The sequence below is a fragment of the Anomalospiza imberbis genome, chromosome 20 (assembly GCF_031753505.1).
Source record: "Anomalospiza imberbis isolate Cuckoo-Finch-1a 21T00152 chromosome 20, ASM3175350v1, whole genome shotgun sequence".
Taxonomy (NCBI): domain Eukaryota; kingdom Metazoa; phylum Chordata; class Aves; order Passeriformes; family Viduidae; genus Anomalospiza; species Anomalospiza imberbis.
Window position 1 is genome coordinate 4625001 of NC_089700.1, and position 26221 is coordinate 4651221.

Genomic DNA, 26221 nt, shown 5'->3' on the forward strand with positions numbered 1-26221 from the left:
TGGCACTGGATGAAACTGGAACCTGTTTTGTGCATGGATTTTAGAAATGCCATTGAATGTGGTTTTGCCCTGCTCAGAACAGCACGTGGATCACATTCATCACCTGCTTAAATAGGATCAAGCTTGAACTAAGCTTTGAGAAAGCTTTTCATATACAACTCCCTCTCTGGTGTTCTCCACAATCAAATATTCCATAGCCCCAGGGAGCCACAGGGCAGCATTGCTTTTAGACAGGCTGAAAAGGACCTGCAAAAAGGAGCAAAATAAACAAAGACAAAATCACCTGCTCTTTTTTTTTTTTCTAATATTGTTGTAGTCATTCCTCTGAATTTGCAGGAGACAAAGATCTGCCCGATCTGCCCACGGTTCCTTAAGCAGAAGTTCTTTGCTCCTTGGAATCACATCAAGCAAGGTGGCTGATGGAGTCCCGGAGCTAAAAGCCAACAGTGAGTGGGGCAAAGACAAGACAGAAGTTTCTGCAGTGCTTCCTACTTCTCCTCATGGTCACAGGAGCAACACAGTCACAATTCCAGAGAAATCCCTTTCCCTCAGTCCCCATCACACCACAGCAGATCTTAATTCTATCTCACACCAGCCATGCCAGGTGTGAGAATGTGGGACAGAGTTGCACCAGCTCTTCCTTTCTGCACATTAACCTGTGTTCTGTGCCTTCCTTATTTGTGAAATGCATGCAGAGCAGTCCTCGGGAGTTCCCAGCTCACTCTGTGGGGTGTATCTGCATTCTGGATGTGATACTACAATGAGATTTCATGGGATGCTCTGTGATCATTCCTGCTCTGTTTGAATCATAAGAGTCAGAAAGAAATACAGAGATAAAACAGACATGGGGAAGGATAAAACCTACCATGGTGCTGCTGCTCCTTCCACCCCTCCTCTGCCAACCAGTCAGCCAACAAACACAATGCCAATTGCCTCTTTATATAGTGTCACCAAGGAATAAAAATATGCCTGCTCCAAGTTTAGACAATAGATGTAAGGTTGGAAAAGTGCAGTAATTGGATCCAAATACCATTCCAAGCATCTGTTCCATGCACAGCTTTTGCTTTCACAGAAATAATGCAGCAGATAAGTAGAGGAGGCAGTTGGGATACAATTGTACAGCACTCACAGCAAGCTTGAGCTGAAGGGGTTTTCCCATGTACTGCTAAATAATGAACACAGGGCATGCACTGGAAGATTTTAAGTGGACATGGCATCTTGAAAAAGCAGGAAGGGAAACACATTCCTTGAGAACATGCTGGGGAAGCCAGCAATAAATCCTGGCCACTTCAGTAGCCCCAGAGCCTGGTGCAGGCATTCAGAGCTCCAGCAAAACATCTGAGGCTCTGCAGAGCTGCATCTATACCTGGAGGGTGGAAAAGCACCTCTCTGCAGATGGCAATAAAGTGACTCAGAGCAGGTCTCTTTTACCTGAACCCATAAACCGGGGCCATATCCCAAGATACTGCAAAGTGGTGGAGAGTCGTGGACTTCAAAGCATGAAAGAAGAGGTGTGTGGTAATGAATGTGGCAGTGGGAGCAGGAAGGGAACAGGAGGCAGCGTAGGAGCCACAGGGGCTGTGTCTCCCAGGGAATGCTCATGGACATTAATACACATTCCATCCCATTGGAATTACTGCAGTGGGCCAAAACATTAACCACTATGAAATTGCAAAATTCCGCTGACATGAAATCATGGTTCCTAAAGGTCTGATCTCTGTGTCTCTCAGAGTATCCATACAGGAACATCAGAGCATTAAATTCAGCAGAAACAGTAAGTTTTTCAGGAACCTGCATCTGAAATTCTTCTTCCCATCAGTCACCCCAACCTTGAGTCACAGCAGTGCTCAATCAATTAACTGAACTTTGAGACAGATGTGCATTCAAGTTTCTGGTTGAACAAGGAGCTTGTTCTTTCTCCAGGTCCAGCCCCTTGCAGTGCTGTCATCTCTAATCTTAGATCTGACTGCGTGCTCTTCAGGGCAAGGACTGCTTTAGCTGTTGTGGGGCACCTCAAACACCTACAGGGATAATTAAGTAATGAATAGGCATAATGCAGCTCATCTGGCTTTAGTGAAATTGCCGTGGATGCACGTTGGAAGTTAGCCTGCTGTTCATCGTTCTGACTTAGTGACATTATACCAATCCCCAGTGTAATAGAGCATGAAAAGAAATCCCTCAGTCCCTCTGTCTGCAAGTGCCTGCTGGAGAGCAGCCCCAGGTTTGTGTCCTAGGCTGGGTCTGGAAACCTGAAAAACTCAGAGTGAGGTTTCTGAGGCAAATCCTACACAACTTTCAAGGTTCGTTGTGATAAAGATGTATCATGTTCACTGGGTTAGATCCTGAATCATCAAAGCTGTTAAGCATCCACTTAACCTTTAGGGAGGAATCATCCCACTGAAATCCACAGAACAGCTCACAAACCTCTATGGGAGAATGTGGTTACTCATTCTGCAGGATCAGTGCCCTAATCCAAACAATGGAGACAAATGAGCAGCAGCTTTGTCACCTGGGCCTGGGATTCCATCCTGTGAATTCTGTCCTTTCTTGGAAGAATCCTTATCCTTTCACCCAGCCATTTCATGGTTTTCTCCTAGCAGCTCTGTTAACAGACTTTTGTATTGTTTTATTGGGAGTTTTGTTTTCTCTTATCTAGTATACCATCAATCATCATTGTTATTATCAATTTGCTCCTTAGTCTTGTAGCTTGATCTGCAGGCATTTTCCAATAGTGCCTGTATTTTCTGCATTGATCTTTATCTTTTCACAGAATTTCTATATTAAATGAATCCTTCCAAGCTGTTTTTAAATGACATGACACGCTGGGATAAAACCCACACAATGCAGTGTGTTTGTAATGCACATGTCCTGAGAGACCAGAACCCTCTCTGCTTAGTCTGTGAAACAAATCCACAGAGGAATTAAGGGAGACATACATCTTGGCTTTAAAGGTCTGCTTGCTTCTGCAACAGCCTCCAAATTATAGAAAGGCTCCAGACTGGAGAGGGGAGGGAGAGAAGGGGGGAATAACATAAGGACTGAAAAAGAAAGGCTTGAATTTAATTGCCCTAAAAATTTCAATCATTCAATCTGGTAATTAGAGAGCTGGCTGATTCAGAAAGCAATTTCATTTGGAAAAAAAAAAATAAAAAAGAGCCCAACAAGATAATTGATGCTAAGTGAATATTTTACCTGAAATATTAAATACCAAACTTAAGTCTGCCTCCAGGGCCCTTTCTGCTACCCCTTTTTGATCTGTCTTTCTACTTCTTTGTATTTTCCTCTCACATGACTCAACAGAACAGGACACTCCTTCAGAATATCAGATTGTCACAGGGACAGGTTTATTTGAACTCTCTGTGCTGTGAAGGAGACAACATAATGATTTATTAGTAAAGAAAATAATAATAGGAAGTCTCCTGAGATGCAGCCTGGCTGCAAATCTCAGTGAGATTTTCCAGTGCTGAGTCTCTGTGTCTGGCCACGAGCACAGTCTGATGTCCTACCAAGGGGAACAGTTTTCTTTAGGAGCTGATCAAGTACAGGTTGACAGCTTTCTTTGTCAACTTAACAAGGATTAGCAGAATGTTTTGTGTTTAATTCTGGACTCTCTGATTCCACAAAATGATACTTCAAGGTAGAGCTGTGCAGTCCTGCAGAGCACTGTGGGTGTCGGTGTCACAGGGGTCTGATTGCACAGGGCTCTTGGCAGGGTGGAAAGAGGAGCTGGTTTATTGCACACTGCTCACGAGAGGGAACTGCTCATTCTCTGATATTTAATGGCCTAATGAACCAGGGCAGCATCCCATACACACCTTAAAGGAATGTTGTGTACCTGGAAATTAGGTAGATAATAATTTATGCCATCTTTATAGATGGAGAAATTATAAAGAAAAACGCACACGACACATTGGATTCTGGTTTCCTGTGCTGTTCTAAGTGCTCACCTGTGCAGCATTTTCACACAAAATGTTACACTTTATTCCTGTTAGTAATGTTAAATTTTAATCTTAAAAGACCTTTTTAAGTGAGATTCCACATCTATTACTGCTCAGGAAGCCCACATCAAACGTATTCAGGTGCCTTTGCAATTTCCATCTTTGAGACTGATCATGAGAAGGTTTCTGATCTGTACAACATTCAGGATCTAAAAAGGCAGATGACATGTTTTGGGGACAATCCTTGTGGGGAGGGGGGATGCCAGATGCAGTGCCAAATGGGATGTGGCCTTTTTTGCAGCCAGAAAAAAATGCACTAATGCTGAATATGCTATGTAGGATATGTGTGGTAAGTACTTCTGGTAGTACTGGGGCTATTGCAGGTTATTGCAGGTTTTGAGACCATCTTCATAGCACAGCATGACTGTGCTCCTGCCCACAGAGAGTCTCCTGGCCTGCCTTTGAGGGAGTGCCTTCAAAAGAACACCCGTGGCCATTAATCAGGCTTGGGAACATCCTGCCAATAGGTGGGGACAATCCCCTGACCTTTAGGAGATCTGCATTCCATCCTTCACACCAAAGGACTCCAGGTTCTGTGCAAGTCCTGGAGCTGAGCAGACTCTGGGTCAGGAATACAAACCAAGCACTAAAGGGAGAACATCAGCTAATTCCAGCCAAGCTAAGGTGGATTTCAAGCCCCCCAGAGAAAATTAGCAACTTGAACCACCCACTTTTCCTTAGTCACCTTAAGTTTATCAGAAGCTCCTGTTCTTTTAAGAGCCATGATGATGCCCTTTTCTTTTCTCTGTACAGTTGTTCTCTCAGCAGCTGATGAAATTCTTCATACACAGGACAGGCTACCCCATGCTGCTCAGGAAGTCTGGTCTCAATACTGAATTTTGGAGCCTGGCAACAAAGCAAATCTCAGGTAAGTGAGTCTTATGTTCACTGTGTACAGAGCTCCTGCAGTACAGGTACAGAGAAGAAGCTATTAGAGACACCTCTGCAGAATTTTAAATAAATTAAAAAGTGCAAATCCCACTGTGAATCTCCTCTCTCCATTGAGCAGAGACACAAACACCGTTTTGGAAACAGCCAGGGCTGCTGTAACTGTTAATTAAATTCTGTGCATTTGTTGTTCAGGACAGTAAATGCAAACCCCCTTCTCTAAGCTACCCCTCCCTCCCTGAGAATTCATAGCCACTATCTAATCTGACAAAAACTGTGTACTCTTTTATACTTGGAGGTCACTTTATGTTACTTACAGTGTGTTGCATAATGTCAAAAGGCATAACACAACATAATGAAAAGCAGACTAATATAACTCAACCTGACATCAATGACATAATATGATGTGGCTACTGAGAAATGCACTGTTGTCATTGTTTTGTATTTTCATCTGATACCTGCTTGCCATTCCAGCATGGGGCATTTTTTGCAGAATTTGGAGAAGAAGGTTACAGACTGAGCACTCCTGATTCTGCTGTGGCTCCCAAAATCTTTGCACTGAGATCACTTGGTTGGATTTGCTGGGGGTTCCTCCTGATTTACACTAGCAAGAATCAGGGTCTACAAAATCATCACATAAAGAGCAATTACTTTAGGAAAGCCATCAAGTTGGAAAATGCAGCTCCTGGGAGTAATGAAATGACAACCCTGTTACAGTCCCTGTAACCTTAGCTCTGCCCTCCTGGGCAGTAAAGGAGCCTGCACTGTTTTTCCTGCAGGATGTCATTTCATTTTGTAGGACTGTGTGGCAAAGCAGCTGTTCAATATTTCTCTTAACTTCTTCACATAGTCTGTGGTCCCATATCTCATTTGCTGCACATCAAAAAAATCCTTTTGTGGCTTAGGTAGTTTTCTTCTTCCTGTTTTTATTTGCTATTGTATTGTTCTAATTACCACAGTAGATATGTATTTCAAAACCAAGGCTGAGTCTATCTTCCCAATGCACCCACAAGGTTGAAACACACTGTTATTCCTTCCTTGTTCCACAGACAGGGAGCAGAGGCACAAAATTGCATCTATAGGCCCAATGGGAAGCCTGTCCAAGACAAGGCTACAGCACAAAGCAACAAAATCCCAACCTTTTGCATTAATTCTTTGTTTTATTCCCTGGCTACTTTATCCTGCCCAGGTCCTTAGTGGAAAAAGCAGGCATGAGCCTCATTTGTGAAAGCCTTGGGCAGCAACAGGTGGAAATGGATTGTTCTGGTGATGAATCCACCCAGCAGAACCAAAACAGGGGACCCAGCAGTAACAAAAGTAATTGAGCTGATGGATTATAATGAAACCCACTGTACTTTCCACTAGAGTTTTACAAATCCATTTAAAAAAACCCTCTCTAGCCTCTTCTCCTCTCTAACACAAGCCATAGAGTTTTATATACCAGTTTCAAGCCCATGTCTTCTGGTTGAGCTAGAACCTGGTTTTAAGCATTGCTGTTGTGGTTATTATTAATTTTATCTCATGTTGATGGTGGTTGGCCAAACCAACTGAAGCCATGGATTTTTCAGTGACAGAATTGAGCCCCCAGTGACTCTGAGTGGCTCTGAGGGTGGTCAGTGGACTCAGCCTCACATTCCACACTCCAGCACGCCCTGCACTCCCACCTCGTGCTGCTGGTCATTCCAGGGGTAGCATCTCTGCGTGGATTATTTGGGAGGCCTTGGAAGCAGTGGGACAGATCACTACATTATTGCTGCAAGATAGCATTTGATGAGAATGTAATTAGTTTCTGCTGACAAAGCCTGATATTCCTGGCCAGGAACCCTGCTGAGAAGTTCAGGTTTAGCAAAGCAGAAGTCAGGAGTGGAGGGAGGTTAAAGGAAAGCTAAAGAGCTCTGGGAAACCAGGTGAGGTTTAGATATCTGTCAACATTCTGGCCAGATATCCCCACAGACAGGAATTACATTCACTTAAAACTTTCAAAGAATGAAGGAACAAGACTTTACAAATGGTTCTCCCTGTCAGAAATTTTACCTGAATATTTATGTCTTTTATTTAGCTTTGGATGGGGTCTACTATGCCATTTTCTGTTAGGATGAGATCTTATTTTCTAAATAGACCTCCTGCATTTGTAATTGCTCTTTGTACCAACACATATGCCTAAATCTTGCAAATGTTTACAATATGGTATGGAGCTTCCTAAAAATCTGGGGTGAGCAATTGGAACTCTTCACCTGAAGTCCTACAATGTGAGGTTCTACCTCCTCTGAAAAAAATTCGGCATAGCAAAATCCAATTTTGTTTACAGAAAATAATATCTAAATATTGACTCAGTGACTAAATTCATGGCAGGTGTTTGTGGTTTAATTGCAGATGAGTCTCAGACTTGGCTGGGTCACATCACATGGAGATTTGAAGCCAGTGATGCTCCATTGCAGACACACACACACACGGAGTGGAATAGGACAAAGACAGCAGTACCACCTCAGAATACAGCACAGATTTTAGGCTACACCATCCATAAAAGCACTAGAAAAGGACTGCCAAACAAGGGACAATTCAAGAATTTAAATACAGTGGAAAATGCCAGCTGAAATAGTCACTTTGGAAATTATGGATATAGTAGCTTGGCATTGCTCTGCAGATGTTGAATGTAGAACATGGTAATATCCCTCCAGCACAGTAGCTCTAAATCCAGGAGCCACAAAGGCATTTAACAACTTTTTGTAAATGTCACAAGTTCCTAATTCAGTCCTTTGGCACTTTTCTAAAAAATCGTTATGGGGGAAGCATCACATGGCATAGTAACAAACTCCCTGTTTTTGTGCTAATGAAACAACCCACACGCCTAAACCTGGCTTCAAATTATGAAAAGGATCCCAGCACAAGAAAGGTGCCATATTCTGACCTCACAAACAACAGCATAAACCCATTGTCACCTCTTAGAAAAAGTGGGATTATTTGGGACTGACCATCCTGACACCGAGGACAGAATGGGGACCCTTGGCAGTGTTCACAGAGTCCGGGGATGGTTTGGCTTGGAAGGGAGCTTTGAAGATCAGCTTGTCCATAGTGCTGGAAGCTGTGGTTCCACTGCAGCATAGGAGCTGCCGGTGCAATGGGCAGGAAGGAGGATTGTCCTGGCAGTGGAGGCTCAGTTGTCACAGTGGGTGACAGCACATGCTGCCAGTAAAGGACCTCTGGGTGGGACTCTGACAGTGACCAGCTCTGAGAAGAGCTGAGAACATCTTGTAAAAATCTTCAGAGAACAGACAGACACATTCACAATGATGCTTCAGCCCCTTCAACCCTCACACTGACCCAGTGGGACTTACTGCCTGAGTGCTTTGGTGGCTGTGGGCAGAGCCCACAGATCCAACACCCTGAGCCGTGCCTCAGTGCCTTTGCTCCTGCCTTTGCCAGTCTGTGCTAATCCTTACCCTGAGCTGAGACTAATCAGGTTCTTTAAACTTAGGGCCCCCCAAGCTATCCTTGTTCTATTTGGATGGATTACCCTGTTGTGACATGTCTCGACCTGCTGCTCGACTCAGTTCTCTTGCTAACCCATTTTATATTCCTGGCACTTCAAAACACAGACATTAGTTATGTATGCATGCAAGCCAACCCCAATGTGCTCAGAAATGCAACACAAAATCCCCTGGTAGTTTGAAAATACACACTACAGTCACTCAAACAGGAGGAAATGCAAATGCCACACTCAGACACATTGGCATATTCCCATTTAGTCCATACAAGTATCCCAAAAGCAGGACTCTACACCCCAAACGTCATGTTTTAGAGGACACAAGGTTTGAAAAATAACAATAAATTGCAATAATTGCTTCTCAGGTGGGCTGAATTACTCCTTGAGGAATTAGTCTTCCTCCCTTGTCTGTAAAGGAAATACCTTTAACTTGAGTTTTTTGGTTGAAAAGCAATCTGAGCCATGAATCCAACATCCTGGCCATACAGAGACTCCCTAAATCCCAAAGCCTAAAGCCCAGAACATGAGAACAGACAAAACTGAAATGATCTGGGTGCACAGAGGGTTGAACTTTTGTAAGAAACAAACTTGACACACATTGTACCTTAGTAGAAGACCAAGGCTTCTAGAAGCCAAAATCTCTCCTGAAAGGAGGAGCAGCAAACAGGTCAAGGTACATCCTTCACCAGTGGGTTACAGGTGGTGCTGACACTGCTCCACAAACCATCTGCTGTCCCCTCAGCAGGGGTGGAAGCTGCTCCTTGCTGGGGAAAGCAAGTGCAGGATTGGCTCCTCTCTTCCACCAGAGCCCAGGCAGCTGCAGGGTGAGCTGGAGCCAGGGCCCTGCAAAGAGGGGACACTAAGCACACACTCTGTCCTCAAAATAATTTGGGAAAGGCACTTCCATGGTACTGCTCAGCACAGCTGGGGGTGGACATTGTGCAGCTCCTCACTGAAAAAGAACAGAGCAATGCACTGAGGAAAATCTCCTTTGGGAAAGGAAAAATAGTTGGAATCTAAACTGGAAGATGCTTGCCATGAATAACTGGCTCCCAGCCTAACTTCCACCAGCAGCTGGAATACAGGGAATAGCAATGACTGCAGAGCAGGGCCACCAGAACTTCCCAGAGATAGCCAAATACTTAACAATACTTAACAAGCTCCTCAGAAGACAGAATTAACAAAGAGCCACCTTTTTCAAGTTTTTACTTTTCTTATGGTGAGTGACTAATTCTCCCTCATCAATGACAGGCACTGAATTCATTCTGTATTGAAAGGAAAAATCTAAAATAATCCAGGAAATTCTCTGTGTTCACTTTCAGACATAAGGACGCCCTTCAGAACTCACTGATCACATGTATCAGTTATTGAGAGCACAGAAGCAAACAAAGTCCCCCAGGCAAGTCTGCTGTGAACTCCTAACCTAAGGTTCTTAAATATGCCAGGCACAAGGAAATCCAATTTTCATTAACCTCATCAATCCAGCTATTCTTTTGCCCACTTCAGTGAGGCAGGTAAATGTACAGTCTGTTTAAACCCTATTTTTATCTCTTGTTTCTTGTGTTTATATGTGACCAACCCCTCTTCACTCATTCAGCCACTGTAGCTGTGCACTTGTGCAGAAACCCATGTGGATAAATGTGGGTTACTGATGAGAGAGAGAGGTCATTTGCATTTTGGTGTTTGTCAGTGTGATGTGCACAGTTCTGTGCAAGGAGGCATCAGTTGCATGTCATCCTGCTTTTGGTGTTCAATAATTTTATTTTTTAAATAAGGAAACAGACAAACATTCAAGGCTAATAGAGGTGCAAAGAACTACCTTTAGCAAATCCAGTCATCACTCCACACTTGTCCTGGACAGTTTGCCTGCTTCTTACCAGCAAGCTGACAGATCATGGAAGAAGGGACAAACTCTGGGCACATTACTCCTACATTACCTCACTCCAGGTCAAGGAATGTGTTATGTATCCTGAGATTTCAGTGGGAGCTCTTGGATACTCAGGGATTTTTTAATCAACTCACTTATCTACTTGACAGAATGTACAATTTTAGTTCCTCGTGTATAAGATAGGATGTTGAGGTGTCCTGCAATGTTAAGTGGTTAAAAAAAATACACCCCAGAGCTCTTCAAGTAGTTCTTTCTCATTGTAAACCATGCTTGACTTCCTGATTTGTTTGAGGAAAAAGCCACTGAGTGTGTAGACGTCTTTTATCCCTCTTAGCCACAATTCCTTTGAGAAATCCAACAGCGAAGGTGGATACAATTATTGTAAATAATGTTGGATAGAACCCAGAGCAGATGAAGGTGGGAGGATACAGCTCAACAAGAATAGAAGTGGTTTCTAATGAGAGAGGGAATATTTCACTCTCAGCATGGCTGTTATTATGTCCTACACATTAATTCAGCCGAGAAGTCTTGAAGTAGCAGAATGAGTTTGTATTCACTGAAGTGGCAGGCACTGGCATGGCTGCCTTCCTTTCTACTCTTACAATTAATACTTTCTTCATTTCTCAGAGAAGAATATATGAGAGTTAAACCCTGTGAGGCATGAGGCACCTCACAAGGTCTTAAAACTTGCATTATTGCAGCCTAGTCCGTTCACAGCAGTACATACTTCACTTTCAGTTTTATTTTGATTATTTTCTGTATTTTTGGTAGAACTGTGGACATGATTCACCTTCTTGAAAAATAAGCCCTAATAATTCTATCAGAGATGTGAGTTCTTCTGCCCAGGAACACCCATGCTCAGATAGTTTCCTAAACCTTCCCCTACAGTTCTTGTGGAAATGTCCTCTTTGCCCTGAACTGTCCTTTTTACAAGTGAGCAACCAGCACGTGAGCTAGTGTGGTGGCTTACCTCAAAATCCAGAGGTTTTTCCCCATCTTTGTTTAAATCCCTGTACCCTCTCTGTGCTTTCATTTTCTAGACATTCATGACTTCTGCATAGGTAGAGGTCACCAGTCCTTCCAGCCAAAATATGAATAATTCCTTTTCTCCTTTCCTGCCAATGTCCTGCAGGAGCTGCAGGGCGGGATTATTGTGCTCTTTGTGACGATCTCTTTTCATGTTGCTTCCCAGAGCTAGAGCTGACAGAGCTAGGACAGGAAGTGTGAGGGGATTATTTTCAGGCTGACAGAGGTACCCACAAGTCACAACTTTGGTAGTGCCATTTTAAACCCTTCATCTCCATATAAGAACTTTGCATTCCCAAACCTGCTAAAATCCGGAAAGTTTGAAGTGGAATCCTACTACGGTTAATTTAAGTCAAATACAGCCTGAGTGTTTGGTTCCCTAAAGGATCTAACTATAAATCATATATCCTTGTGACATCTCCCACATCACAGAAGAAGAAAAATGCCCCACATCCTTTTTCTGTGTGTCTTTCTTGGGACTTGCCTTGCACTCACATCTGCCTCTCCCTGTGCCAGGAGCTTGTTCCCTGTTCCACAGTTGTGCAGCACTCGATACAACAGATCCCCAGCCCCAACACCTCAACTAAACCCTGGCACCCAGGGCCACATCCAGGCTTTGGTAAACACACCCAGGGATGGTGACTCCACCACCTCCCCGGGCAGCCATTCCAGAACTTTATCACCCTTTCTGTAAAAAACTTTTTCCTAATATTGAACCTACATTTCCCTTGGCGCAGCTTGATACTGTGTCCTCTGGTTCTGTCAGTGCTGCCTGGAGAAAGAGACCAACCTCACCTGAGCACAGCCACCTTTCAGGAGCTGTGGAGAGTGATAAGGTCACCCCTGAGTCTCCTTTTCTCCAGGCTGAGCACCCCCAGCTCCCTCAGTGGGTTTGTGCTCCCAGCCCCTCTCCAGCCTCGTTGCCTCCTCTGGACGCGTTCGGGCGTCTCAACGCCCTTCCCAAACTGAGGGGCCAGGACTGGACACAGCCCTCGAGGTGGGACCTCAGCAGTGCCAAGTGCAGGGGCAGAATGACCTCCCTGCAGGGCAGCACAGTCCTGAAAAGGAACAAATCCAGGCAAGGGCTGTGTGCCTGCAGCTCCCACTGCCTCCAGCCCAGGCCGTGGTAGCTCAGCTGCTCTCAGCATCTCGGAGGATTAATTCTGCAGCGTGGTTGCTTGTGAGGAAGGCAGTGTGTGACTGGAAACCACAGCTCCCAGCCACTTCTCCCTGGGTGTTGAGTGAGAGCCTGAGTGCTTGCAGACCTGCCCTTACCTTTCCCAGGCGGGAATAAAAACAAAACACGGGGCTGAATTTATTTCTAGCCAGCGGAAATTTCATATTGAGGGTTACAGGCGTCCTGTGCCTCTTAAAAGCAAGTAATAAAATGCTGCTCTCAATTACAAATTGTATTTACATTTTAAACCCCCATATGGTTTGGGGGGGGTGGGTGGAGGGAGGCTTCAAATGCATTAGCAGCAGCAGCACTGTGCCATGATTAGTTACAATTTTTTGCTCTCTGTAATGAACAATTAATGCCTCCACCTTTTTTTTTTTTCTCTCTCTCTTGCAAACTTAGCCTGTGGCTATGCCTGGTATAGTCAGTAAACAAGACACAACTCCTGCCTCATGTTATGAACTAAAACAAGCAAATGCATGGAGATGACCATCTCTAAAAGGCCTCCTGAAACAGGATTCACACGCTGAGTATAAATTCAATAAGAATTGATTTTTCTTATGTAACTTCCTGGGCTAAACTTTTCAAAGTGTAGGGACATTTACCAGGAAAATGCAAAGTGCATGCAAATGTGCACAGCTCTATCCTCCTGTGCTAGGAAAGTAAAATCCCTTCCCCTTGCCCTCAAGCACAGCTGAAGACAAAGCACTCCTTGTGTTACATGGTCACAGCAGGACCTGCTAAAGGGTTTTACCCCAACATTCTTATAAGTCCCCTTTAAGTACCAAAAGGCCACAATTAGGTCTTCTTGGAGCGTTCACCAGGTTGAAAAACCTCAGCTCCATCAGTCTTTCCTCATAGGTGAGGTTTTTCAGCCCTCAGAGCATTTTTGTGGCTGGCCTCCTCCAGCAGGTCCTTCCCTGTGCTGGAAGCCCAGAGCTGGATGTGGTGCTGCAGGTGGGAACCCCACCAGAGCACAGGAGAGGGGCAGAATCCTCCACTTGCATGCTGCCCATGCTGGGGGATGAGCCCAGCACTCAGGGCTGCTCCTGATCCCTTCATTCCCAGCTTGGATTATCCCAGAGGCTGCCCTGCAGAGCTGGGAGCAGAACTGGGAACAGAATTGGGAACAGAACTGGGAACAGAGCTGGGAACAGAATTGGGAACAGAACTGGGAACAGAGCTGGGAACAGAGCTGGGAATGAAACTGGGAACAGAGCTGGGAACAGAATTGGGAACAGAACTGGGAATAAAACTGGGAACAGAGCTGGGAACAGAGCTGGGAATGAAACTGGGAATGAAACTGGGAATGAAACTGGGAACAGAGCTGAGAACAGAGCTGGGAACAGAACCAGAAGCAGAACCAGGAACAGAACCGGGAGCAGCAAACCTGCTTTGCTTTTATTTACAAATAATACATTTATGACACAAAGGCTATAAATGCTATTTCATTATTTTTACTGCTTATTTAGATATTTCCCTAGAGGGCTAATACAGCGTTACTGTTGTGGTGCTATTTCAGCTTCTGTTTTTACAGAAGTTTAGTTTGCAGCTAAACCATTCGGACCATCTGGGGCTAGGCTGAGCTCAGAGCTCGGCTTTGGATGAGGAGCACATTTGGTGTAATTAGATTTGTGGGTTTAGGTGTTTGGGGTTTATTTTATTTACTGTATAACTCTGTAATAAAAAAGAAATGGCTGTAATTTATAGCCCAGCATTTGGCAAGTGGCTTGTCTGGTCCAGGATTATTTTCTTATGGCTGAAATTTTAAATTTAGGTGAGAATTTCAAAGAAGCTTAGTACCCACAATTAAGGCAGATGTTCAGAGCTGCCAAGCTCAAGCATTCAAAAATCATGAATCAGGCATGAAAATACCAGTATTAACTCAAAATAAGAAGACATGGACACAAGCTGACACCCACACACCCACATGGTACCTCTGAATAAGGCTAGCATTTAATTTTGTATCAAATTCACTCCTAATGAAAATTTATGTCTTCATATAGGGTGTAATATTTGTGACATTGAAAAAAATCTTATAAGCAAAAATATTTTGATGTTGGATTAAGTATACTTAAAGCAATAAAATGAAAAACGTTTTTATTTTCTGAATAAGCAGCAGTTTTCATTGAGAACCTGGGACAAAATCAGTCTCTATGACACAATATTGCATCAGTTTGGCTCATGATTTTGGGTTCCTTTTTTCCATTCTGTTATTTGTTTTCCATATGCATTTTTCCCAAACTTTTCTCTACAATAATGAAAGCTCAAAAAATCCTGGTTTGAGTTTCACACAAGCTAAGATTCTCTAATCATCCAGCTTTGGGAACTCCACACCTAAGAAGAACACTAAGCATGATAAGAATCACAAAAATATCAGGAAAAACATGAATAAGGTGCATTGCTTTTCTTTATCAAGAAAGCTGAAACTTTGCTTTCTTTGCAAGAGTTCAATCCCCAGCATAACAAATACCTGCCCATAAAAAGAACTTCTAAGACTCTCTGGAAAATATAATTGCTCTTTTAGGTGCCTTTGTAGAGCAAATACTCATCAGATGGTACAGACAAATGCCAACAGAAAGAGAACTGTAGTCAAAACATGTTCTGTGAGTGCACCCACATTGCACTGCACATACATGAGTGCACTTATAGAACATTTACTTCACTCTGGGGATGTAATTGCAAATGTTTAGGCACTGTGAAAGAAGGAAATGCAGCACTGACCCAGCTTCTTCCAGAGGTGTCCCGGAACAACAGAAGTGTGCTGCTTACTTCCACTGAGATGGGATCCAGTCCTCAAGGTGAAAAGGTGAAAAAGGCTCTGCAGGACTTTGAGAGCAGGTCCTGCTTCAGGACTCTGAGAGCAGGTCCTGCATGCCGAACTTTGAGAGCAGGTCCTGCTCCAGGACATTGAGAGCAGGTCCTGCATGCAAAACTTTGAGAGCAGGTCCTGCTCCAGGACTTTGAGAGCAGGTCCTGCTCCAGGACTTTGAGAGCAGGTCCTGCTCCAGGACTTTGAGAGCAGGTCCTGCATCCAAGCACAATGGGAAAAGTGTTGATTGTATCTCACCACCCCAGTGCACAACAGGGCTGCAGGGACCGAAGCTGTTTTCCTAAAGCAGAAGCCCACTTGCCCGTGTTATTGTAATGCACAGAAGTGATGCCTTGGTGCTGAAATCCAGAGAAGCAATGGCACATTAACACCATGCTGCGGAATACATCAGGGCAATTGTGCTCTCGTGCTGTGTTACTGACTGCAGGGCATCGCAGTAACAACACTCCAGTAACCCAGTCCCCCTGCTGAGGTGAAAGAAACATCTTAATGGGAGACCCTGACATTTCTGCAGGCCCATCTACATTCCTGCAAATCAACACAGCGATTGCCCTCGCATGAGGTCACAGGGAGCCCTGTAAAAACATTCAATCACAAAAAAAAGCCCAAACCCCAAGTCAAAACATAACTCACAGGAGTAAAACCATACTGGGCTCCCAGCTAACTGCACTGACTGGGGAAACAATCGGGGTGGTGAAAGAAGGGCATTTCAGAGCTCTTCAAGAAAAGCTTTAACAACGCTCTATATCATGAGTCAAAAACTCAAAAGTCTACAGTGGTCACAGAGCAATTCACTTGGAAGAACTCATGCAAAATGTCATTTGTTCTGGCTACTGGATCTGAAGCTACCAGGGTGTATAACTGTTTATTCAGGTTTTAAAGCAACACTGATCCTCCAGCCAGGCCTGGGAACATTTCAGCAGACCCTGCAACAGAGAGAATTACCTATACAAAAGAGCTGCACAAGATAAACTGAAATAGTTTTTAAAAAAGCATAAGCCTGTCATAGAGAGTCTGTTTCCAGTTCCAGTGACAACCTGCTGTTCATATTGATTTTGGGTAAGTACAGCATCAGCTGGAGATTAAAACCTTGCCCCACCACGGCTCTGACACTACGAGTCCTTCTTTTGTCTCAGTCAAAGCTCAGTCAGTGTAAGGGGGCTACAATGGAAAGTTTTTGCAAAGTGAAGCAGAACATGACTACACAGCAGTCACCATGTAGAAACCAAACTGAGAGCTAAACACACAAAGGCCTTGTCCCCTTCCAAAGCTGGGACAGTGGGGATCAACACGTACTCACCAGTCCAGCTGGAGCTCACAGTCAAACAGCCACTGAAAGCACCAGAGAAGATGTTCTGCCTTTAAACCACAAGAGCATTTCCATGTGCAAGGTCCTGCTTTCCTCTGCAACAGAAGAAATTTTATTCAGAATTTCCCTTGGAGGTTTTGGGTTCGTTTTGATTTTAAATTCCTTTAATCCTGAAATCTTGAGGCTTGATTCTTACATCTTGAGGAATCCTTTATGTCTGTGCAGAGTGGAAGTAAGAAGCTTCCTACTGAGAGTGTCAGGCAGTCCACACTCACCTTTCCATGGGCACAGTGTGCATATCCCAGTGCCTGCCTGTTCCTGCCCAGTGTCCCAGTGCAGGTCCACCTCCAGCAGCATTGCAGGCACCATGGGGACACAGGTGGCCAGTGTGCTGGCACCTGTCCTGTTCTGTCAGCCCTGCCACAGGGGATGTGTCCTCTTGCAGACAGGTAGGACAGACCACACAGAATGTCAATTTATTGCCCAACCTCCTTAAGGGCCATCAGAGTTCATCTGTAGAATAAAGCAACATGATTCAAGCTGAGTTTCAGCAAGCCAGTGACAAACACTGGCAGTGGAACCTCTGTCTTCTGCATCCCAGAGACCAAGCTCTTGCTGCTCATTAATACTTTACATCATTTTTATTCATTAGTATTTTTGTTAAGGTGCTCTGCCAGAGGTAGACATCCACTTCTTGCAAACTCAATGCTATCTCTTTCAAGCAAACCTGTGGTGCTCGCAGCAATCTTTGTGTATTTAACTGGGATTTCAAGGAAAATTTGGGATTTCACTAAAAAGCTGCAGACTATTTACAATGTTATTTGGTTTGCTGATGGTGGTTTTGGTGAAAAAAAATTGAGTGAAACCTGATTAATCAAAACAATCCTGTTTCTGAAAGAAGACTGGATGTTTTCAGATTTCCAGACTAAATCAGAAAGAGACCAAATTTTGTGTCAAAACATGTAAAAATATGACTGTTCAGATTTAAATGTCAAAAATAAATATTGTGTCAGTTTGTGAAGAACTGAGCACAAAGCAGCAGCAAAATGTGAAAATCTTATCATGAGACACATAAATATTACTTCTTACCCAGATGCTACTACACAGCAACAGATCCCATGAATGTGCATGGGAGAATGCCTTCAGCAGGAGCCTTGATCTTTAAATATTAGAAATACCTAAAATGCCAGAGTGAAAGCATAAAGGGCAAACAGATTTAGTAAATCGTGCTGATTCCAGCTCTCCCTGAAAAGGTTTTAACATCACCTGTGAAGTATCCAGAGGAGTAATTATTTCTTTTTTAAGTGAACAACCAAAACTTTGAGCAGCCCATTGCTGTTTGTTTCTGTTGGGTGCTGGTTTGTGCTGCGATTCCCATCCCGTGCCTAGCACACGGCAATAAGGTTAAATTGGTTTGGATGATATCAGCTATATGTAATTAAACCAGCAGCCCATGGCTGGGCCTTTCTGTGCCCATGTTAGGTGTTAAATTAAGGTCTGATTAAGAGTGTGCTGCTGCAGTGAAGGTCAAGGACTAGAGATCACAAGCTTTGTTTCATCTAATAACAATAAAGACTGGCTGCCAAATACCACAACAGCCCTTGTTCTGCTATCAGACTGCTGTCCAGCTAGAGGGATCTGATTTCACTGGTATCCCTTTTTAAACCCCACTTCTAAGAGGGTTTGTAGCTATTTCATCTGTATTAAGCAGCACTGTGTTACCCGAGGCTATACAGTGCATTCTATATGATCAAAGCAGAAATGCAGCGGCTTCTGATGAAGAGTTCTGGTGGCTGAGGGGAACAAAATATCAAGGAAGGAGGAAAAAAGATACAGAGCTACAAAATACCAGGTCATGCCACCAAAGTAAACACCCACAGGTAAGTTCAGAGCAGGAGACCACACAATGGTGGGAATTGTGCACACGTGTTTGCTTGGAACAAATCACAGTCCTGTCCCACCAGCAGCCAGCAGGAGAGATGTGTCAGGCAGGACAGACAGGAGATAAAAGCAGAGTGGTGAAGAGAAAAGCCAGCAACTTATTTGTAGGATAAAGACAAGAATTGGTGCATAAGGGCTTCTCCCTGCACTAGTGTTTTCCACAAAGACAGGTCAGGAGGCATTAGCAGAGCAGTTATGTGTTAGGAAAGAACAAAATTCCTAACAGCCCAGCAAAGTCTGCTCCCAGAAGATGCCCATGTCCTTCTGCAATGAGTACAGGGTGCTGGGACTTGTTAGTTTCCTGAAAAGGAGGGTGGAGCAGAGTAAGAAACCATATGGCCCCAAAATAATCTCTCACAGACACATCCTATTCCATACTTGGGGTCCAATTTCAGAGCAGATACTGATTCATTTTTCAAGAGTCATCTGAAGTGTCTTTCATTTGCTCCTAGTACTTCACAGACTATTAATAGAGCAGTGTCATACCTGGAAGGACAATTTTGCTGCTCTGCGAGGCTGCACACAGAAAACTCCTCTCAGGGACACACAGACACACTAAAGCCAGAGTTTGGTCAGCTCTTTGTGAATTGTGTGATACATGTGATCAGAAAAGTGCCTTGAGGAGTCTTGATGCTTTGCATTTCAGGACTGGAGTTTGTTTCTTGACAAGGTCTGAGTGAACACCAAAAGATTCAATCAATGATCCAGCTCAGCATGGAGTAGCTTCCAACTCCTTGCTGTTGCTGTTGAGCTACGGATCCTGCAGAGCAGACTTTGCTTTGGGAGCTCCCAGACTTCCTGGAATCTGAGTTGCATCAGAAGTACAGTGAACACCACAAAATAGCCAGGTGTGAAATATGATTTTTCCAGAACAAAAGAAATATGTTCACCACCAGGAGCCAGTGCCTGAATGGAAAGCAGCACTTTACTGAATTAGGAAATTCCTGTACACCTCATTTCTCACCTATTTGTGAAAATAGAATGAATCATGTGCTAGTCCCACTTGAGTCCAATTTTCTAATGATAATGAGAAACTTTTTCTGTCACCACTTAAATTTCAGAACACCACACCTAAAAATATTCCAGTCAAAGTCAAAGGTTTGCTTTGCTTTGGTTCGATTCACCTCCTGATCATTCTTATTCCTGAATTTTGCAAGCCAAGATTGTACACTGAGAACCACAGTCTGATTTCCATGTTAGAAGTGGTGAAAGCTTCTAAACACAAAGGTTTAACACTTTGGATATATATCCATATCATCTGGTGACAGAGCTGAGAAGTCCTGATTAACTGCTGCAAGTCAAAGGAAGCTGCTTTTGGAAGTGACCGTTCATTTTGACAATCAGACCACTGCTGCTAAGGTACATTTCAGAGATTTAAATTTAAGCACTTCAACCTGGATCCAAATAACATCAAAGTTCAGTTCAGGTAGCAAGTTACAGCTCAGCCTCTTGCTGGAGTAGCATGACAGCATCACGTCCTTCCATCTGTGACTTCCCAGGGTGAGTTCCAGGGGCTCTGTCACCAGCAAGTGGCCTGGGGATGGCTCTCACCACAAACAGGGAGTGAACTCAGGCTCCTGCTCCTGCCTCTGGAGCTGTTGAGAGAAGGATTGCTTTTGAAAACTTTCCAGTCTTATCCCGGGGAGCTGCATGACGTTATCTCAGTATCTGCACCAGTCCCTGAGCTACACTTAAGCTCCTATAAGAGGGATTGTTGTGCATATTATGGTAATGTCATTTATTTATTTTACGCAACTGGAAAATTTAAGGGCAACCACTTCACTTCTGTGCTGTGTAGATTAGAGTGTTCACAGTAACACCTGCTTACTGAACAGACAGCAAAAAAGCCCTTATATTCCTTCTTTATTGCAATTTATTATTATAGCTTGAATGGTTCCTAGTGACTTCCTAAGATTAATGTTAATATTCTAATCGGAGTCTCCCCTCTGGAGTTTTATTGTGGATTTTGAACATTCATTTCATTTAACATACACGTGGGACCAAGTCTGGTGGTTCCAAAAATATTTGTAGTTGGAAATCACAGTGATTTTGTGTTAGGCTTGGTGCCAAAGAAATCACAAATCAGAAGTCTGTTATAGAGTAGTTCTAATTTCTTGGCATCAAAATTCCTTTTTGTATGTGCATAGTGTGATGTTTTCCTGGGCTGTATGACACTAACAATTGGAAATGAGAAATGCACTCCTTATCTATTTTTCAGGGTTTCTGGTGGAACTAGAGAGCTTGTCTAGCCAGCTGGGGATTCACAGGGATTTTATGGACTTCCTGTGTGAGCTGGAGCCTGCCTGTTGGATATGCATCACTCTCTATCACAGCTGGTGTTTTGAACCAAAAGTGTGGAGTAGAAATTTCATCCCTGATTTTTTTTGGCTGGATTGATTGTTTAGTCTAGGAACTCTCAAGGAGACTTTCTAGGTGCTGGAATTCCTCTTATTCTTCAGTCAGCAGCTGATGCTGTGTGGTGAACATCAGAGTCTAGATTCACATCTTAGTGAGCAAAGATTTATGTTCCTCCTAACACTCCTTGACGTTAATGAGTATTACAGACATGTATCCCCATGGATTAAGCTGAGAACATACCCCAGAGTGTGTGTGGAGTTTGTCATTAGGGTATCAGACTATTAAAACCAACAGAGAAATTCCAAGGGTAAGAAAGCAATTGGATCTCTTCCCTCCTCTCTGCTGGAGCCCATGTGAGAGATACACTTTAAATCTTCTCGTGTTTCCAGCCCTCTCTCGACTCCTGCACTCGTTTTTGGTTGTTAATGACTTCAAAGAAGAATTGATTGCCACTTTTAAGGCACTTCCCATAACAACATTAGGGGGAATATGTTGCTGGAAGAGAATATTTGTGTAGCTTTATAGTGGTCGCTAATGAAGGAATTTCCCTGTGGCTGGAGGAGACAAGGGAGGATTTTTCCTCAACTGGCTGTTTCAGGGATGAGATCAATACAATGGGATGACCCTGTGCACTCCTTATCTGGGAATTGTGACTCCTTAAAGAAGGACCATGAATCCTGGGGTGTGTCACCTGAGAGCAGAGCATCAGCCACCAAAGGGACAGGCTCTGCTGCAGCACAGCAGGCTGGTTCCTGCAGATCCATGTGCAGGTCCTTGCTCTCCCCTGCCCAGGGCTCCAGGTTTTGAGGATATTTTGGGTGGCACACAGCTAGCTCTATCATCTGGACATCTGGGGACAATTCAACTGCAACACAGATAAACCAGACACAAAAAAAATAGACTCCAGAATGTGAATTCAGTCTTCCCCAAAGCCACATGTAAAACTGACCTGTGGGAGAGAGTCAGTGCAGAATTACCACATCCCTCAACCCATATCTACCTACAACAAACAACTTTGGAGCCAGGATTCTTGGATTTTCTTCCCAATGTCCCAGCCATAGGGTAGACACAATTACTGTGTGTCTGGTTGATAGGAATTTTCTGGGCTGACTCTTGTCACACATGAGGTTTATTAGCCCTATGTAATCCTGCCTATACCAGCACACTGAAAGATGGAAATAAAAACTTCATGTTTTCCCTCCGAGGCACTTGAGACCTTTTGGAGAAAATGTTCATAGGAGAACTCTAATTTAGCTAATTTGAAAGCACTGGCTCCTGGATCAATTGCTCCCCTGGAAACACACCCATTGCTCCCTCAGTAAAAGGAAGAAAACAATACTAACAGAGATTTCTAAAATACTTCGAGATCTGTGAATATAAAGGGCTGTCTGTAAAGTGTTTAGAAAACTTCAAAAAAAAAGGTGCTACATAAATGCATATTTATTGCAGTGCTGACATTCTTGTGGCAGGTCTGAATGCAGAATCAAAAGCAGAGGGGGCAGAATGTAAGTCAGAATAAGAAACTGTCAGCCTTTAGCCTCTATCTTAAACTACTTTGAAATGTTGCAGACATTCAGAGAATCTAGTTTGCCAATATTGTATGTCCTACAATAATTACACCAATCTGGAATATAAATTTTCCTTCCCCCTTCTGAGAGAAGGCAAAGCTCTTAGAGATACACACAAATGGAGCTCTAATCCCACAAACTTTAATGCCTGTACCTAATGTCAGCCAGCAGAGCTGTCCCACTGATTTCAGTGGCTCTGCTCAGATGCATGTGTGGAAACGTTTGTGTGATTAGAAGTTAATCATAATAAATGCCAGTTCATAAGAGATCCCTGTGTAAACAATCTATTTCTGCATGCAAGTGATGATTTTATTGCTGTTCTGTAATTCTGTGTAGAGGCTTTGTGAAGAAGTCTTATATTTTCTAAAGCACTATAATGTTTCTGATAGTGTTTTTCATTGCTAGCTCTTTGGGGGCTAATTAAAAGAAATATCTGTTAAATTTATTCATTGCTCAGTTCCTTGAAAGCAAGAGGCACCTGGCGTAAACATTAAAAAGAAAATCAGGCAGCAGCCAGACCTCATCATATATTAGATGCATTAGGACACTTTATTTATAAATATGAAATTGGTTTTAATGACTTCAAAAGGAGAAAATGCCAGGAAGAGCATAATACCAGCAAGCTCAGTAAAGCTGTCATGAAGATGCCTAAACCCACAAAAAATCTAGAAATTGTACTTACTCCCCCCTTCTCCTCTCAAATAGGAAGTGGCAATTCCAGCTGCAACTGGCAAAAATGTACATGAAGAACTGCAGCACTAACCAGGAGAAGCAGCAGATGAGGTGGAGCACCCAAGTGCCTGTCTGCAGGGGAAGTGCCATCAGTGGGAGATGAGAAATAGCTCATTTCTACTGAGCTGACTGATTCACTGAAACAAACCCTGAATTTTGACCCCTATGATTTAAAATCCTTAAGGATGTGAAATCCATCCTTCTGTTGGGACAACGTTTAAAGAGGCACTTACATTGAGCATATGCTTTACATTCATTTGACTTTAGTTTCAAACAGGCTTAGCACTGTTTCGTTCTGTTCCCATTACAGGCTTCAATAAATCAGTAATGAACAGTGACTCAATACCTTATAATTCAGCATGCATTCAGCACTATCCCACAGAAAGATGCAATAAATTAATGATCAATAGACTGTGCAGGTGAGGAATATCAGCAAAATGTTCTCCTTCATGAAGAAAAAAATCTACTCTAAGGTAGATTTCACCTTAGGACACGTTATTGCCACAACATGCTGATTTGAGAAGGGTATTTCACAGGAGTAAGTCTGATGTTAGTGAGATCAGAGACCAGTTTTAGTGGGAGGAACCCACTTTTGTGGGTTCTTTTCTCATCTCTTCTCATTTAAAGAGCTGAAGTTTTGAGCCAGGTGCAATACATAGGAAAGTGTCCAAAGCGGTTGAAAGATTTATGTTACAGGACTCACATCCACTGCTATTTGGGTACTTAGAAAAAGTTCTAAGCAAAAAGAAAGTTTGTACCTAAAATGATGGAAGAGCAAATTGATTTTCATAAAACAAGAATCAGGATTTCATTCCAATTTAACCTGTTATGTGAAAATCTAAGACACGCCACAGATTGTCTCAGGTCTCCAATGAACCTGATTGCTCCTACACCTCTTCTAAGTGACACTTGAAACAATTGGCCATAACCAGGAAGTAATTACTTTAATCCTGGTTGGGAAAAAAACCTTTCAGTAGTTGTTCTCCTCATTCCACATAGTGCAGAACTGTTCCTAGATAAGCAGTGTGAGGAAGGCAGGTAGAAGCTGTCCCACCCATTTTTGCAGTTTCAGCACTGCACAGACTGATCTTGTGGGCAGGGAATGTGACTGCATGACCACAGAGGAGGAGAGAAATTAAGAATCTGTAGCCTAAGGATGTTTTCTGACCTGCTGGAATCCCATAGGTGTGATCTTTTCAAAGAGTGATTTCCCAGTTTTAAGGAAGCAGAGATTTGTTGACTTCTTTAATCACACCAGAGGCGCCTTGTTTCTAGGGCAGGAACTTTCCTCATGCCCTTGCAAAGAAAACAAACAGACATTGGTTTTCCATCCTGCCCTGACCTTTGAAAGTTGTCATCTCTGCCAGTTCTGCACTTTCTGGCCCTGGAGAGACCAGTTCAATCCCGAGTGAGGGAACTGAGCCACCTCTGGAATCACCATCACACCTCCTGCAGGTGTTTTCCTTGGAGGTGACTCCATCCAACAGCTAACCAGGTCTGACCCTGTTTAACTCAGGAGATCTGAGCAGCAGGATTGTCCAGACCTCCAAAATCCAATATGAAACCCCAAAGAGCCTCAGAGGAGCCTGAGCAGGAGGAGCTGCAGGCAGAGACACCGACCCAGCACAGAGCTGCTGCCACAGGACACCAGTGCAGTGTGTTGTGGCACGAATCCTCCTGCCCAGGTGACTTCAGGGACTTTTCCAAGTGACTTCAGGGACAGGCCCTGGCTGGGTTCAGGATGAGAACAGGGCCAGACGAGGGGGAGCTGCAGGATTGTAAAATGACTCATTCCTATGAGCCCTGTATGTGAGGCTTCTGCTTCCCCCAAGCCAGGTGACATTTAACCACAAAAAAAATTAACATGCCTTTTACAGGGATATGTATCACTGCCTGTGATAAAATACAGGAGTGTGGGAGAGTCAGGATGCAGCTTTTTCAGTGCAACTCCACATGAAGGAAAAAAAAAAGGCAATAAAAAGGAAGTCTTGGCATAAGGAAAACATCCTAATGAAATCCTGTCTTTTAATCTTGGCCACAATCTCTCATCATCTTTCCTGCTTTTTAATGCTCTGCTGCACTTTTTATATTGTTCACTTTATCAACTTCACCTGTCTCAAAAGTCAATAAAAGTAGAGGCCACAGTTTTAAAATCCAGGCAAATGAACTGAGGCACCAAATTGCTCAACTTCTCCAGAGGTGCTGACTGCTCACACCTGTCAGGAGCAGCAACACAACCTGTGGGTGATCAGTGACTTTAAAAATCACTTAAGTACTTGAAGAGGAACATAACTGGAAAACACAGAGGATAATACTTTCAAAAGCTTCTGACTCAAGAGTCACTATTTTACTTTCAGAAGTGATTTAAGCACTTGGGAGTTCAAGAACTACTTAAAAATCAAGTGTATTCTGAAATGCATAATACTTTTTGTGCATGGTGTACAGATACCTCTTCTGGTAATGTAACCAGAAGTTTTAGGCCTCTCTAAGAGAAGATTCAATATATTGAAATTCCAGTCCAGGATTGGCCACACTGTCACCTACACAATCTCCACCAATATTCTAATGGGAAAGTAACTTTCTGTGCTTATTGCCTGAGGAAACCTCAGTAGAAGAATGACCTAAACAACACTGCACTGATTGCTGTTGAACAACCTGAGGAAAGACTCTCCTTTTTTAGTGCCCCTGATGGAAAATGGTTTTTTCAGGCTTTCTCCTGTTACCATTTTTTTCCTGACATCTGTTCATTGTAGGCACACAGTTTGTAGTAATTGGGAGTGGGGCTGTGGCTGAGCCTCATCCCCAATGGGCTCCAGCTGTGCAAAGCAGGTGAGCAGTAGTGAAGGTAATGAGCCATGGAGTGCCCAGGTGCACTGACCAACCACCAAAGGGAACAGAGGGCACACAGGTGCACTGCATGAACAATGAGGGTATAAAAAGTTGGGCTGGAGACCAGGATGGGTAGATGCTTGCCGCCTTCCGATGTGTTATTGTGTTGCTCTGTATGGGTGAATGCTTA

At 43.5% G+C, this 26221-nt stretch overlaps 1 protein-coding gene and 1 long non-coding RNA gene across 9 annotated transcripts in view; one reads left to right on the plus strand and one right to left on the minus strand.

Annotated features, from left to right (window-relative positions):
• MYL10 (myosin light chain 10) overlaps positions 1 to 25992 on the minus strand; it is a 49201-nt gene extending 23209 nt beyond the window's left edge. Inside the window, exons 1-3 of one of the 8 annotated variants that reach the window (XM_068210286.1) lie at positions 24371 to 25992; positions 16595 to 16698; positions 11229 to 11458 (exon numbers count right to left, since the gene is read on the minus strand). In XM_068210286.1, coding sequence (XP_068066387.1) covers positions 11229 to 11291 — 63 coding nt within the window. In that variant the 5' untranslated portion in view covers positions 11292 to 11458; positions 16595 to 16698; positions 24371 to 25992. Of the gene's footprint in view, positions 1 to 865; positions 1045 to 3192; positions 3345 to 11228; positions 11459 to 16594; positions 16699 to 19030; positions 19641 to 24025 lie in introns of those variants that run through there. The other 7 variants (XM_068210283.1, XM_068210285.1, XM_068210290.1 and 4 more) reach the window with 7 other exon arrangements.
• LOC137485673 (uncharacterized) lies at positions 18131 to 21293 on the plus strand. Its single transcript, XR_011005417.1, has 2 exons — positions 18131 to 18483; positions 20763 to 21293. It is a non-coding gene; the product is annotated as an uncharacterized lncRNA (long non-coding RNA).
• Positions 25993 to 26221: the final 229 nt, after the last annotated feature.